Raw genomic sequence first — 16,262 nt, forward strand, 5'->3', positions numbered from 1 at the left:
CCGGATCGGAGTGTCGTCAAACGCGTCGGATGCGTATTTTTAGACACAGGCTCCTTAAACATTTTGAGGCCAAGAAACCCCCTTACAATTGATTTAACACCGAATTAGTATATTCCCGCCACAATTTGTCTCACGGTGAGAACACTGAGATTGTGTCATTTTTACATTCAGAAGATTTAGAGATGAAGAATGCTTAGAATTGAGCAACAGAGACACATTTTACTTTGAATGAATATGTAAGGAATTGTATATTTGTTATTAAATTGTATTTAAACTTGATAGCTTTTTTTTTTTTCGTTCAAGCTGTAAGAAAATAGTATAGCATCGTCTTTACCACCATAATAATTATATTTAATATCAGTTTCTGCTTAGATCTGAAACTCAGTTTGCCATGTTGTTTTGATTTCTGACTAAGTCCTGTGCCACGTGATCTTTTTTTTTTTTTTTTAATTGGGAGTTGATTATTAACTATTCTTTATCTTGTGAAATTTAGAAGGCATTTCTCTTGATCGTTTCTCTGCCATTTCTGAGCAGAGGAAGGCGCACTGTAAACTCCTAACTGCTTTTGGAAATTCACACAGATGCAAAAGTAAGTTTTTGGAAATCTGCTCATTCAGAGGGCAACTTTATAATATTCAAACCTTATTTGAACATTAATGTTTAACACTAGAATTGTAAATCTGGGTTCGAGCGTGTAGGGTCATTACGCTAGAAGAAGAAAAAAAGGTCTTTAATTTACTCCATCTCTCTTAGACGGAAGCTGTTGTCACATCGTAACTGTTGTTCACTGCTGCTACAATGACTTATTCATTTTTCACTCACTTCTCTCTTCTGCAGAAATCACCATCACTTTGCCAGCTTTGTTGACATTTCAACATGGAACGGTAAGATTCTCAGCATTCTGCATTAGAACAATTCTCCAACATTGTGGGCTTTTAAAGATCAAATTATGCGTTATTATAATTTGACTTGGACTTTGATTTCTTCTCAGTCAGTTGTGGCCCAAGTCATAAATGGTTTGATGGAAGAGGAAGATTTAGTATTCAAATCAAATTCAAAATAATAAACATGATGTTAAACAAAACAGGTCTGTCAGTGCCTTGGTTAAATTCACAATGGATTTGAGAGTCTCTTGAGTTAACTTTTTATGTGCAACAATGTGGACCCGCTTAGAGTCCAGCAGAAGGAGCCAGACTCACCCTCTATGAGCGTTGTGTCTATGATGAGTGACCATTCACTGCAACGTCCACTCAGTTTCAAAGACGGACGTAATTTGGAGACAGTAAGGTAAATTTTATTGAGAGTAAAACAAGCCCAAGCATGATTCCTCGATACAAAATAAAAGCAAATGCGCTAATCATAAAATCCGCAGGTTGAGTTGTGGCACATTTTCTCCTTTTATGGCACTTTTATTTGATTCTAATCGTGCTTTAGTTCTTTAAAGTTTAGACAATTTATTAGAACTTTAAAAGGGGCATTTGATCCCATTATTGTCATTTATATTTGTAAAGAGAAAAAAGATATTAAATCTTTGCTCAAGCATTGGAATTGACTGTCATCATTTGTATCTTTGACATTCATAACATTATATATTTACTATGTGTATTTTTTATCTACCACAGGGAATCAGATTCTACACCACCAGAGTCTGCCCAGAGCTATCAGTCTAATCTAGAATCTTCATTTAAGGTTGGCAAATGTTGCACCACTTTGGGGGGGGTGGGGGAATACATCTGATGTTGTAATTAACCAGATTTCCCTTTACATGTTGCAGCTGTTGGAACAAATCATAATTACATTGGTCAAGACAGAGCTGCAAAGCCTTCGAAAGAGTCTCACTGCAAATCCAGACGTTCAAAGGTCAGAGGAGAATGTGACGGAGAATCAGGAAGAGGAGGGAGAGGAAAGCAGCAGAGACCACCTAATGAAGGTCATAGTGAAAGAAATGAGGTCAATGGGGGATAACGAGCTGGCTGACTACCTGCACAATAGTAAGAATTATATTTATATTTATTTATGTTTGGAGAGGTCCAAAAATGTAAAAAACAATTTTATGATGTGAGAAACTCAAAACAAATTTGCTCGACCACTCATAGCAGTGAAGCCAGTAGAATGTGACTGCTAAACATTTATTAAACAACATTTCTAGAGCTGTGTGTTGATTAATTGATTGCGAAAGTATGTTGCTGTGTTATTAATGGTTTATAGACAGTTACAGACTGGACCCAAAAAGAGGCCGTGGGATTTTTGACAAAGATGCCACACGCCCATTGGCCATAGAGTTATTCGACAACAAATTGCATTGTCGCAAAAAAAATACTTTTGTGCATTTTTCACCTACAGCCAATAAGTGGCCCCTTCCACTTTTTTCTGCTCAATAATTTCAGTAAAGTCTTGTTCAGTAGTAACCCCTTTGCCAATTAATACATGAAACATTTATCAGTATCGTGAAGTTTTATCATATGTACCTTCTCATTCGCGCTATATTATTTTCTTTTGCCCTTTCAGGACAAATAATTCCTTTGTGCCAACAAAAACTCAAATCTCGCCTGAGAAAGAAGTTCAACCACTTTTCCGAGGGAATTGGCGGAGCGGGAAAAATGACACATCTGAATGACATTTACACAGAGCTCTACATCGTAGAGGGGGGAATCGAAGGAGTCAATGAGGAACATGAGATCAGACAGATTGAGACAGCCTCCAGAGATCAGTCAAGACCCGAACACCTGATTAAATGTGAAGACATTTTCCAACCTTTACCTGGCAGAGAGAACCTACCGGCTAGAACAGTGCTGACAAAGGGAGTGGCAGGAATTGGAAAAACTGTGTTAGCATGCAAGTTCACCCTGGACTGGGCTGAGGGTAAAGCCAACCCCAGTGTTGACTTTATATTTCCATTCACTTTTAGGGAGCTGAATTTGTTGAGTGGGAAAAGCTATAGCCTTGTTCAACTTCTGCATCTCTTCTTCATGGAGACCAAAGAGGCAACAATTTACAGCCTTGACAATTTCAACTCTGTGTTCATCCTGGATGGTCTAGATGAGTGCCGACTGCCTCTGGACTTCGACAGCAACGAAATAGTGACCGATGTGACACAGGTGGCCACAGTGGATGTGCTGCTGACCAACCTCATCACTGGGAAACTGCTTCCTAATGCTCGCCTCTGGGTTACTACTCGGCCTGCTGCTGCTGGTCAGATCCCTTCCAGGTGCATTGACCTGGTCACCGAGGTGAGAGGTTTTACGGACACCCAAAAGGAAGAGTACTTCAAGAAGCGATTCAGAGGAGAGGGTCAGGCTGAGAGAATCATCTCCCACATCAAGACGTCACGGAGCCTTCACATTATGTGTCACATCCCTGTCTTCTGCTGCATCACTGCCTTAAGTTTTGGAATCTGTCTTGAAGGCTGATGGAGAATTACCCACGACCCTGACTGATATGTACATCCACTTCCTGGTGGTCCAGGTCAAAGTTGGGTTTGAAAAGTATGATGGAGCTGAGAGTGATTCAGATGGGAGGTCTGACAAATGGGCATTTGTCGGACTAATGGAAGATCGGCCTAATAGACAGTTCCCTGACAGAACTGGGGTTTCTTTGTACTTGTTCTGGAGTTTTGGTATTAGATTGATATGGTTATATCCCTTTTTTCTTGAGTTCTTGCTTAGAAGGTAGTGTTCTCTCTTAATTAAACTGTATGGTCTAAAAAGCAGAAATCAACTTCGGGTCGCAAGCAAAATTTGACTTTTTTTTTCTGGCCCTTTGGTTCTCTGTCCTTCTACAGGGTGTCCGCCGAAACTCACCTCAGTCACCTCCACACTTTCCGCTGCAAGTTCAGCGAACCGCTCTACCCGGCCTTCGTCATTCATTCCAGTGAGGCGTCACTTTCTCTGCGCCTGCTGTAGCACCCTGATGTGCCGTCGGCTTGAACAAAGACAATTACTGGATGGCAATCTTGCTCGATGGACGGAGGGACATCAAGGCTCCATCACTCTGTTGATTGATTGATTGATACAACAGAGTAAAGCAATCCTGAACTCTATTATTGACTTTCAAATTTCACAAGTTTTCATCAATTCTATCCATTACCAATTGTTGTCATTTTGTATTAAAATATTTTGATTTCGATTTCAATAAAATCCATCATGCCACTAAAACAAGATGCAGTGAAATGACTTTTCAAGCACTGGTTTAGCATATATTCTCAGTGTCCAACCCTTTGGACACTTTCCTTAAATGTTCACATTTCATCAAAGTATTTCTTTTGAGCAACCCCCCACAGCTGGAAAGACAACAAACAAGCTGATTCTTCATGCCAAAGAGCGGATTTTATTTACACATCTAGTTGGTGTAACATCGTCGCCCGTCGCAATTCCGTGTGCAACACACATTTATAAGAGTATTAAATGAGCAAGTGAGTCGTGACAAACTACCCTTTAACTCCTGCTAAATACTTTGGCTGTGGCACTTTTAAAGTGTGCAGTGTATCACTGATTTCATGTTGTCATCTACAACACATTTCCTTGTTTGACAAAACTCTCAAACCGTTTTAAATAAGCACATAAATAGTGGCTAAATTCTGTACAACATTTACATGACAACACAAGTAAATCAGGTAAAATGAAGCGTTCAAAACTGGCTTGCTAACAATGGCCGTGGTAGGCTTAAATCGTCTTAAATAATCGTTTTGTACCTTATAAGTAAAACATGAAGGAAGAAATCGACCACGACAGAACACATTGTGAACAAATTGTGCAACGAAGCAAAACTTTAACTACCGTAGACACCACTCTAGTGCTCTGGATGGCAGTTCAACACTGCTGTCATCACAGTGACACAGCATCAATGTGTGACTGAACATTCCCTTAAATATTTGGGTTTCATTTATTTGAAATGAACTACTTTACAACACAGCAGGGATAATAATGTTCCCAAAGGGGCAACAGGCAGCATAGTTCATGGACGAGTCTTAAATCGGCAGATTGATTCAAGCAAATTTTTATGGTTTTAGAATGATAATTCCCCAAGTTGAAAGGTTTCAATAAAAGGAAACGGTTACAGATTGTTTCTCTGGATTTCATAATTTAATACAATATTGAGGTTTGGCACTTTATTTAATCTTCAAAAATCGTGTATGCAAGGTTACTGAAAAACCTTTTCCGGTTAACTAAACTGATTAGTGCCTCAAAGACTCAACTGCAGCTACAGCTTTAAAGGGTTAGATGCCTGAAAGGGAAAACTGGACATCTTCATCTAAAGGGCCGGGAAAGTTGTTTTCCAGTACCCTTTGTCTTATTGTCGGGTTGATTGGACTTTCGTCAAACTGTCGGACACCTTCCATGCTTCTGTGACCTGTATTCTTGTGTTTCTGCCAACATCATGTCGCGCTGACGGTGTCTTCACACCACCTCAGTGCCTGGCACTTCCATTGGACAACTGTTACTCCTCATTTTCAGAAAAACCTCCAGTTCCCTGTGTTGCTCATTCCCACAGGATTGAAATCATCTTGATTTTACCAAATTTCAGAAAATCTCCTCTTGAAGGCTTGAAAGACGGCGTCATTAATCTGACAATGGTGAAAACAAACGTGAACGTTGTTCTCTTCTCAAGAGGAATTACAGGCCATTTTTGGTAAACGAGTCCTCGAAAAACAAGTTACACACTTTTAAATTTCGCCAAAAGGATAAACAAAGTATTCGGATTCTGATAATTACTTACTTTTTTTTAATGCAACAAGTGACAGCTCCATTATAATACATTATAGTGCCCTGCACTGACCCATATTGTTTCACGGTCCCCGATAGTTTGATATGACAACTTTAAAGCACAGTTGAAGGTTAAACATGGCACAGTAGAACAGCGGAGGCTCGTGGACCGCCTCATTAATAAGCACGAAGCTCACCTTCACAGCTGTGTTTTGTGTATGATGATTACATAAGTGTGTGTGTGTGTGTGTGTGTGAGTGTGTGCACTGAAGTGACTACATTGTGATTGGCTGCAATCAGGAGTGTTGACAACAACCAGGATATACTGAATTTCGGCTCGACTTTGAGGTTATAATCCTAGAGGAAACTGCTCCGTCGTCCTCCAGTGTTACAGTACCAGTGTATAGCGGTACCAGTGTACAGTGGTATTCCAGTACCAGTGCAAAACAATTAGATTTCACTCTAAAGATGCCAAGAACGCATGTTAATATATTTTTCAACATGTTCTGGCAGGATATTATTGTTTAAAGTTAACAAGCTGGATGAAAGCAGCTGATGGCTGGATGGAAAATGATGAAAGAACATTTTTTATTAGAGCAGCTTCCACCTGGTTGACCCAGAGGTGGAGAGGCTATGTGCCGCTCTGATGGCCGGCAAGGCTGCTTCCTTTAAAAAACAAAAAAAACCAACCAAAAAAAAAAACCCCACTGACACTCTTTTGAGGTATATTTGCCACCAAAACAACCACAGCGAAATAAATAAATAAATAATAATTATAGGGCCGGCTTTGAAGGTGCAAGTGAATAGTCAGGTTACATAAGCTCTCCACAACTACAGTATTACAAGTGTGTCTGTGCGCGCGTGGTGTTTACTGCTTGATCTCCAGGATGGAGGGGTTATGGTCGAGGATGGCCAGAATGATTTTGTCCATGTACTGCCTCAGGCGCAGGTTGATCTCCTCCTGCTCCTTCAGGGCGTCCACCAGCTGAGAGACAGGGGGAGAAGAGAGGGGCGAGGGGAAGGAGAAGGTCAGGTGTAACGCCGGTTTGGCTCGAGACGCGGCTAGCGGGCGGGCGGGCAGCGGACTGACCTCATCCTTGGAGGCGTTGTCGATCTCGGCGGCCAGGCACTGAGCCTTGGTCTGGCAGGAGAACAGGTTCTTGGCCTCGTACAGACTCAGGCTGAGGATCTCGGCGTTCAGGTCGTCGTTCTGATCCCGCAGCTTGAAGTTCTCCTGGTGTTGGTGATCAACCAAAGGATTCAGACTGGCGTGAGCGTGCACAGAAACCCGTTTGTGCACTGTTGGGTTTTTCTCGGCTGAGAAATTTCAGAAATTGGGCCAGAAATAAGCCAAACGCACCCCTAATTTACAGATCCAGGGGATTCTTGTCTTCCTGTTGCAGATGCATTCGTTTTGTTCACTTATCTGAATGGCCGACATTTCCTACAGCTGAATTTGTCAGGACAGCTGAGGACGGAATTGAAGCTACACCTAAAGCGAGAGTTCAAATATTTGTTCTTCATTCTTCACTTTATAGCGTCCACGGGAGGATTATGCAGTGTTTTTCAACCACTGTGCAGCGGCACACTAGCGTACCATGAGATAATGTCAGGTGAAAAATGATAAAAAATTTCACTTATTTGGCTGAATTAATTGCCTGACTATGCTTTAAAAAGTATGCGAGTCTATTTTCCTCCCTCAATTCCTCCCAGAATATCAACTTTGTGTGCATCTAAACAGGCCCAGGTGTCACACTGAGTGAGCAATAAATACATTAAGTGACTATATTGTCATTATGAGGCTAGAAAGTGTCATTTTATAATATTTTTGCTTGATGGTGTGCCTTGGGATTTTTTTTTCAATGGAAAAAAAAATGTGCCACGGTTCAAATAAGGTTGAAAACACAGTTTAATGGTCCCACTGCTCTATTGCCCGTTGAGATCAGATTCACATGACGCAGCGTTACCAACCTGCTTCAGCCTCCTGACTTCATTCTCCATTTCCATCTCCCTGGTCTTGGCGTTGTGCTCGGACAGGCCCTTGCCCTGCCCCGGGTGCTCCATCTCCAGCTTGAAGCACTGCAGATACTCCAACTCCCGGCGGAGGTCGTCGATCAGCTGCGGAGAGAAGCTTTGCTTTAGACGGTCGAGCGGAGAACGACGTCTCCGTCGGCCGCCTGCCGGCCCCTCACCTCCTGCATGGACTCCTTCTCTTTCTGAAACACGTGGCGGTTGTGCCAGAGCTTGTCCATGATTGTCCTGTAGAGGTCCATCTCGTCCTTCAGCCGCAGACTGGTGTCCTCCAACTTGTCCGTCATCTTCTGCTTCTCCTGCAGAGTGAATCAGAGCGAGCGGCCAAATTCACAAGCGCAGTGGAATGAGAGGATGAACAACTGCATTAAGTTGGCCTGTTAATATCTGACAATATCTGGATTTTTATCTAATCCAGATCTTACCTGGTCCAGTTTCTCAGTCTGAGACTTTAGTCTGCAAACATTCAACTTCATTTCGTCGTTCTCCTCTTCCAACTGCTGCACCCTGTGTACGAAACAAACGCACAGAATCGCCGACTTCAACACAAAAGCTGCAGCCTGGATGAAAGTCCTGCGCAGTCGACGAGCTCACCTGTTACAAAGCAGGTCGATCTCCTGGTTGCAGTCCCTCTCCAGCTTGTGGTAGGCCTCCAGGTGCCTCTTTGTCTCGTCCTCCAGACTCTGATCGGCCCTGGTCTCGGCATCCTTCACCTGCTCTTCCAGCTCGTGCACCCTGAAGAGCGGAAATATTGAAGAAGAAGGTGAAATGCATTTGAAGTCAGTGCTAAACGTTTTCTTTAACACCGTAGACCGGTGACAAACGAAATTTCAACCCACTTAATGCGTTACACATATTTCAGAACCGACGGTAAAGCTACTCTGAACCTTGAAGTATGAGGCTGCGTTCAGACTTCAGGCGAATCAGATTCCTTCTCAAATCAGATTTTTTTCCGGCAAAACCCCATCGGTGTGTTTGGAGCTGTTCACACTGAGACGCATCTGTACAAACGCCATTTGAAACTACCTCCCGAAGGTAGCTTCGATCCGTTTAGCAAAAATCGGATTTCATGTGATTTGTGACCGTTTCGACTACAAAAGAGCCATCCTGGTTTCAATCTGGATGGGCTGAAAATCGGATTTTGGCTGGCAGTCTGAACGCCGCTCAGGACTCGACTGGCTTGGATATTGGATTCCAGAGCTAAATCAGGGGATCGACTACAAAACCTTTAGTTTAAACACCAGCATAAAAAGATATATATATATATATAAAAAAAAATGGCTTCTAATGTAAGATAAACATCAGCCACAGTCATCAGAAGCACGGCAACACATTAACTCAATATCCAATCCCCTAATGCCACCCACTAAGGTATCACACAATTGGTCTAATTAGGCATTTAACCATGCAAACAACAACTGGTTTTACTTCTGTTACTTGAGTTGAAACGCAAAAAGCGTTCTGCTACCTGTGCACGAGGTGCGTGTTGTCGTGCTTGAGTTTAGACTTGAGGTCGTTGTTGGCGAGGCTGTCGCTTTCCAACTCGGTCACCTTCTTCTCCAGATAGCCGACCTGTTGCGGGAGGGAGGCAGGGAGACAAAGCTGCTCTTAGCTCATCGCTAAGGAGCCTTCGCACATTCAAATAATTGGCCGGCTCGACCGAACGGAATGTAACTGCTGAAATGGATGCAAACAAGGTCGAAAGGTCGAACTGGCGCGTCAGCAAAAAAAGTGTCCAGGCTCGAACCGTGACAGGCAGCCGCTTCAGCATCCCTGCCGCAGCACTGTCATCACATGTGACTGCTGGTGGCAGTGGCACAATTACAACAAACAGACTTGTGACAATTTTGGCAGTTTGTGGGAAAAAAACAGATTTTGATCTGTGAAAGTTGACTTAGTTCTAGGGATGTTAACGATTAATCGATTAAGAATTTAATCGATTAAATTAAATTAGTTGCAATTTATTGATAATCTTTTACACAGGGTTTTTTTTGTTAATTGACGTGGTGTGTTTTTGTCATCCAATAGGAAGGTTATAGAAAACATCTTGCACTTAAAACACACACTGAGATCTCTGATGGTGTGAGTACAGCACTGAAGTGCTTTATTACTGAATGTGTGCGAGAGCCCCGAGGGACAGTCCAGGTGGACAAACATGAGAGTTAATGAGCTGGATTTGAAACAATCAGAATCAATGGGGGGGCTGAAAACTGGGCTCAAAAGTTTAAAGTGACTCCAACCCATTGTAATAAAATGACTGTCTGCCTTGCCGCGCTTTGTTTTTACCTTCTCTGTGATGTCGAGGTCGCACGAGTCAATGCTGTCTGTGAACAGATCCTCTGTGCTGCTGCCCTGGCTGGAGCCAAACACACTGTGGTTGGCCTGGAACAGCTGCCTGCAGGCCGGGGAGGAGGAACGAGATCAAATGAGCAATGGTTTTATGCAGGAGTCTGGAATTATCGTTGAATTTACGACCGTGCTTATTGTTAATCATTAAAAAAAAACAAATCTTTCTAAGCGCATTTACAGCTTTGTCGTTAATGTTCACGCCAGCTCACTCACCGTCCAAATGCTGTGCTGGAAATCTTTCTGTTTGGGCTGCAATGAGAGAAACGGAGTCACAAAAACGGGAATAATGATTCCTTTGACCGCATTCTTTATTTTAACGCCTAAAATGATCAAAAACAAATCAAAATACATTTTCTAATAACAGCACGAAACCTATTTCTCATTTTAAATAGGACCACAACTCAATGGCACAACACACTTTTTTTTTTTTTAATTTAATCTACCCTTTGTTGCTGCATTGTCATTCGGTGAGCACGCAGACGCGCTCACAAGCGGCCCTCCCTCCAGATTTGGATGCGGTTGCCGTGGCAACAGCTCGTGCTCGCCCTTTGATGTGGGCGCAGCCTCGGGTTGCCAAAAAAGAAAAGCGGAGTGGGATGCGGGCGGAGGGGCTTAAGCGTATCAGAGCATCAGAACATCACAGGGATGCTGAGGTGGCAGCTTGAGTGCATCTCTCACAACCGCCCGCCCTCCACGCCTCGGTGCCACTCAGGTTTAAGGGGTGACGCCAGAATGTGCTCAGGATGGTGATACTGAAGGTCGAGGGGGATTTTTCAGCTTTTCACCAAACTGCAAACCATTTTCTCTTTTTGAATCTTTTGTTCTGCGAGACCGTTATTCGAGATGTAGCATTTTTTTGCTGACCAAGCGTCAGAGCCTTCAGAGATTAATGAAAAACATATAACTGATAAATGGCAAATATTCATGGCTTGGCAAATGATGAAGATCATTCATTACCCACACATACTGTGTTCTTCTGACGTATGTTTGTGACGGCGTTTCACCTGTTGGCCTTGAGGTTCCGCAGCCGAGCTTCAAGATCATTGAGGAGATTGACTTTCTTGCAGCACTGAGAGCAGTAGATGTCCAGGAGCTCACTGGTGTACAGCTGTCGCATCTTCTGCGGTGTGTGTCCAGCACTGGATAATACAAAAGACATACAACTACTACTGCTGCTGCTGCTGCACCAGCACCTCAAATGTATTATTTAGTGTTCCAAGTATGTTCAGGATGACCAAATACTTGTTTGAAAACATGTAAAATTTTGGATCAATAAATAAAAATTCTTCAAATCACTTTTGAATTTTCTCTTTTCTTTTGAAAGTTTTTCTTGTACGTTAATTTTTCCATGTTTCACAATGAAGCTGATGCAGAACCCAAGTGAAGTTCAGATCACTTGGAAAAAATAAATCTATAAACAAAAACAAAGTTTACTGAGGAAAAAAGTCATTGGTCAGTCACCAACCTTGAAGGCAGAGAGGAGCCCAGATCTGAGAAACCATTTGTTCGGGTCTCCTCTTCGGGGCAGGGACTGCTAGGAGTGAAATCCACATCCTCCCCTTCTCCATAGTCCTCAAACTGCTCCTCTCTAGACATCACCAACAGAACAAATCAGATTGGGAGAGAAAGTCGCACTTCAGATTTTTTCATTTATTTTTTTACTCCAAAAAAAAAACACTTAAAGGAACTCACATGCAGTGATTATTTACTTTTAGGACACAAACGATTCGCATGCGACCCCTGATGTTTTTTCAGATTTCTCCGCGACTGACCTTGACCTGGCTTTGCGTGTCGGGATCAGGGAGTCGGAGCTGTTGGAGTTTTCAGCGCTGCTGTCCATGTCGCACACCCCGTCGGCGCCCTCGCCGTACGCACTGCCTTCTGGGTAGGAGCGCGTGCACATGATGATGGGAGGGCCCAGCTTGGCCTCACCATTCTATACACACACACAAAGAGGAAAATCTCACATTAGCGTGTCTACAGAAGACAGACAGACAGACAGATAGAAAAAAACTCTAAAAAAACGTCAGGATGAAACATTTGTGGATTTTACTGCTGCTCTTGAGGTCGATGCTGTTTGAATAGCAAGTACAAAGATTCACAATATTACTTTTAAGCTTGTGAATTCTGCCATTAATCACACATTTCTAAACGTAAGTCCTAGTTTGTCCAACACAGTGAACAGTTGTGGCAGAGAAAGAACGTAGATTTGAATGAGAAACTAACATAATCACAGGAGATGCTCTGCTGTGTTTGTTAAGCAGACTCGGTGGGCTGCGACATGGCCCAGATCTGCCTGTCTATTAATTATGAACTGGCCTGTCTGGCCATTCAAAGAGGAAGTGACAAGGACGCAACCACCGCAAATGAGCCTCCAGTAACACAACAGACCTGTCCAGCGAAGCCTTCCTGCGGACGCAAGTGCTCATTTTACATGTGGATGTCTCTCACACACACACACACACACACACACACACACACACACACACACACACACACACACACACACACACACACACACACACACACACACACACACACACACACACACACACACACACACACACACACACACCGCTGAGAGACCACCCTGCACTCCTGCACCCATCAATTATGCACGTGTTTACGTCTGAGATGGCGAAGGAAGCGTTCACCTTTGGCACTTTGGCCCTCGACCGGGAAAAATTGCACCTTTACCAAAAGCACTCCGAAGCATGTTGCGTAAAAGGACAGTGTTTTTTTTTTTACCGTTATATCCGGACTTCTGAGAAGAAAAAACAACAACTTCACCATCAACTCATGGAAAATTCAGCAGCTAGCAGGAGCCTCCGCAGCTCAGCCTGCCTCAGGTGGAGCTCGTCGAAACAGTTCCACACCTGTGCCAATCATGAGGACCAACCAGGACGGGGAAGGTGAAGGAAGTCCCGCCTCCAACAGGTGTAACATTATTAGCTAAGGAGGGGGTGGGGGGGGGAACACCTGTGTGCGTGGACACGCGTTCAGTTTTCCTTGAGTGCTGCACTGTCGCAAGACCAACACACACACACACACACACACACACACACACACACACACCTTACCGATCAACTTCAAGTCATGTGCCTCCTCTCCAGCCTCAGGGCCCTCATTACATTTCTGCCAGTGTGTGTGTGCGTGCGCGTGCATGGAAGAGTGTCCAAATAAATCCAAATCCGAGCGACGGTATGAAGATCTCCTCCGTGGAGGTGACAGTAATCCTCCGTCTCCCGGAGAGAAGCATCCCTCGCTCTCACGCCGATTCCTGCGGCGGTGGCGGCGCCATTCGCATGTGAAAGCACGCCGAGACAAAGCCACACCCACATTTTCTGCCTCTCGCTCTCCCCTCACTCTGGCTTGTTGCTAGGCAACTGTTCGGTAGGGGGATAATCTGGGGGAGTGGGATGTTGCAAGGGCACGCAACCCTTTCTCACATATACTGTATTGCATATTCATAAAATGACAACAAGAGACGGGCATTGTTCTGAGACAGCTTGCGTGCCGCGCCCCTGCAGCTGTGGTGGTGGTGTTGTTGTTGTTTCTTTCACTTTACACAATGTCCATCACCAGTGAGAAAAATAACTTCCGCCTCTTTGTCTGACTTCAGTTTGTCTGATCCCCTCCCAAGACTATTTCCACAGTAAGTGTGAGAGTTTTTGTCGTTAAGATAAAAGAGACACCAAATTAACGGTCAATAGCTGTGTTTCCGTTGCAGTTTTTTTTTGGGCAAAATAATAGCGATATACATCTGAAAAATCACCTCATGAGAGTGTAAAAACCTTTCACCAATACTTTTTTTTAAGTTTAGGTGTTTCCATTACCAGTTCTTTATTGCGATATTTTATTGCGATATTTTATTGCGATATTTTATTGCGATATTTAGGTTTTGTGCAATCCTAGGGGAAACACAGCTTATTACAGCAATGAGTGAAAGAAACACAGTCTAAAGTATAAAGTCATCCGTCCATCCACCCATTTTCAATACCCGCTCCATCCTGCACTCAGGGTCGCGGGGTTCTGCTGGAGCCTCTCCCAGGTGTCACAGGGCGAAGGCAGGGTGACACCCTGGACAAGTGGCCAGTTCATTACATAGAGACAAACAACCACACACACACACACACACACACACACACACACACACACACACACACACACACACACACACACACACACACACACACACACACACACACACACACACACACCTTAAAGTTGCCAATTCACCCCACATGCATATGTGTTTGGACTGTGGGAGGAAGCCGCAGAACCCGGAGAGAACCCACGCAGACACACAGGGAGAACATGCACAACTCCACACAGAAAGGTTCCAGGCCCGGAATCGAACCCGCAAACCTTCTTGCTGTGAGGCGACCGTGCAAACCACTGCACCGCCATGTCGCAAAATGCAAAGTCAGTACCTGATAAATATAACCGTTGTCAGTCAGAGAGGGCTGAGTGGCGGCGACGCTGCGAGGACCTGCAGCCATCTTCAGGATCTCCTCGCAACCTGAGAGAAAGACGGGCAGAAACAATTAGAAAAAGGGGGGGTGGTAGGTGGGGGAGAGAGAGAAAGTCTGTAGGCTACCGTATGATGCAACGAGCATAAAATTCAAAAGGTACCCTACCCTTGATGGCGAACACCCCGTGACAAAAATCTTTGAAGTTGATCTTCCCATGAGAATTTGGGTCCAGGTGCCTGGTGAGCTTCTTCACCTGCGGGCGAGAGACAAAGGCGGTCACAGACGAGTGATCAGTCTGGCATCAGGCATCAGGCATCCGACCGCTTCACCACATGGGTGTTGCTAAAAGCACGTCTGGCGATCATCTAGCACCATCTTCAGGTCAGTATTTTTTTTTTTTTTTTTTTATCTATTCCAGCCTTCCGTCCTGGATTAACTTGCGCACACTTTACAAACAGACCACAGTTTTTAAGATTGTTTCTAATCACCATGGCAACCAAACGTAGGACGCATGCAGTTTCAACGTCTTCAAAAACGAACGGAGCGAATTCATTTGGCGTTAGGTAACTGCCTACATATACTGTATTTTTCCCTTCTGATGCCTTATGTGACCTACTGTGCAGAAATTTGCGCCTACGAAACAAACTTTGATTCATTAATAAAACTGGAAAAATTGAGCTATCAGGATAATAAAAAAAAAAAGTCGGTTATCATGAACCAACTTCTTGTCTTTTTATTCAACCATCTGCTTTGAGATTTCATGACACCGTACATTTCAGAACCATGTAGCGAACAAGAACATTTCTTTGGTTGTTCAAGAAATGTTTAAGTTGAGGGAAGATAAAATATAATTTAAGGGCATTGCTTATGTTTTCAACAAGAACGTGAAATTAAGGAATGGACTCAATGATGGGACTCAAACTGTGCAATTCTCTTTTGGAATTTAGAGGGACTTTAAAACGTGAAATAACGAAAGACCACATGGCAAACTGAATGTAAATGAGAATTTAAAAAGGTGAACTTTTCTTTCCTTATTATAAATGTTCTGGGTCGTCTGTGATTATTTAAGTGTTTGGATGGTACAGGATAGGCAGAAATAAGTCTTAGGGCTTCAGCCTACTCCTTTTTTGGTTACATACTGTGATCTTTTACGTTAAACCTTTCCTTTTTATTTCTGCTTTGTTGCAACCAAAATAAAGTCATTCATTCACGCATTCATTTAGATAAGTGGAAACAAACACAAAACTTCACAGGTGTACAGGGGGGAGGGGGGGGTTTGGAGAAAAGCAGCGTGGAGGTGAGGAAGGAACAGGGAACGTTGGCAGGGAATATCATCCATTTCTACAAACTTGATCTTCACCCATCCACACGCAATGACAGGCAGACAAACCAGGAACATCATGGGCAGGACAGGTGTTGAAATGAACATGAACATGAAGGAAAAGCAAGGTGAAGAATTCTCTTGACTTGAAGCACCGCGGGAAGCAAGCGCGCTGCGGGATTGAAGTGGCTGAACAGTGGGACGAGTGTTATCTCACACGCGCAGGCGGTCACACGTGTCGGAGCTCAGCGTCGCTTCGTTCCGTGATCTTAAGGTGCCGTCGACGTGCTGAGCCCCACTGCCACATCCATCCATGTCGGATCAAACACACCCGCGACTCCTGTCCACGCTGGCTCGGGATGTTTGATAACATGTGTGACGTTT

General features: G+C 43.7%; 1 protein-coding gene and 1 pseudogene across 2 annotated transcripts in view; one reads left to right on the top strand and one right to left on the bottom strand.

Annotated features, from left to right (window-relative positions):
• The first annotated feature begins 23 nt into the window (after positions 1 to 23).
• On the top strand, positions 24 to 4,191 carry LOC142886630 (protein NLRC3-like; annotated as a pseudogene).
• A 162-nt stretch (positions 4,192 to 4,353) lies between these two features.
• Positions 4,354 to 16,262, bottom strand: part of rab11fip4a (RAB11 family interacting protein 4 (class II) a) — a 14,944-nt gene continuing 3,035 nt past the window's right edge. Inside the window, exons 2-15 of one of the 2 annotated variants that reach the window (XM_076023667.1) lie at positions 14,723 to 14,810; positions 14,516 to 14,604; positions 11,855 to 12,018; positions 11,548 to 11,670; positions 11,087 to 11,221; positions 10,296 to 10,331; positions 10,020 to 10,128; positions 9,202 to 9,305; positions 8,328 to 8,468; positions 8,159 to 8,240; positions 7,895 to 8,032; positions 7,674 to 7,820; positions 6,793 to 6,936; positions 4,354 to 6,687 (exon numbers count right to left, since the gene is read on the bottom strand). In XM_076023667.1, coding sequence (XP_075879782.1) covers positions 6,571 to 6,687; positions 6,793 to 6,936; positions 7,674 to 7,820; positions 7,895 to 8,032; positions 8,159 to 8,240; positions 8,328 to 8,468; positions 9,202 to 9,305; positions 10,020 to 10,128; positions 10,296 to 10,331; positions 11,087 to 11,221; positions 11,548 to 11,670; positions 11,855 to 12,018; positions 14,516 to 14,604; positions 14,723 to 14,810 — 1,617 coding nt within the window. In that variant the 3' untranslated portion in view covers positions 4,354 to 6,570. Of the gene's footprint in view, positions 6,688 to 6,792; positions 6,937 to 7,673; positions 7,821 to 7,894; positions 8,033 to 8,158; positions 8,241 to 8,327; positions 8,469 to 9,201; positions 9,306 to 10,019; positions 10,129 to 10,295; positions 10,332 to 11,086; positions 11,222 to 11,547; positions 11,671 to 11,854; positions 12,019 to 12,872; positions 12,938 to 14,515; positions 14,605 to 14,722; positions 14,811 to 16,262 lie in introns of those variants that run through there. The other variant, XM_076023669.1, reaches the window with a different exon arrangement.

Source organism: Nelusetta ayraudi, unplaced genomic scaffold, assembly GCF_046127955.1.
Source record: "Nelusetta ayraudi isolate G7.1 ecotype Tasmania unplaced genomic scaffold, CSIRO-AGI_Nayr_v1 ptg000016l, whole genome shotgun sequence".
In the NCBI taxonomy this organism is placed as follows: Eukaryota; Metazoa; Chordata; class Actinopteri; order Tetraodontiformes; family Monacanthidae; genus Nelusetta; species Nelusetta ayraudi.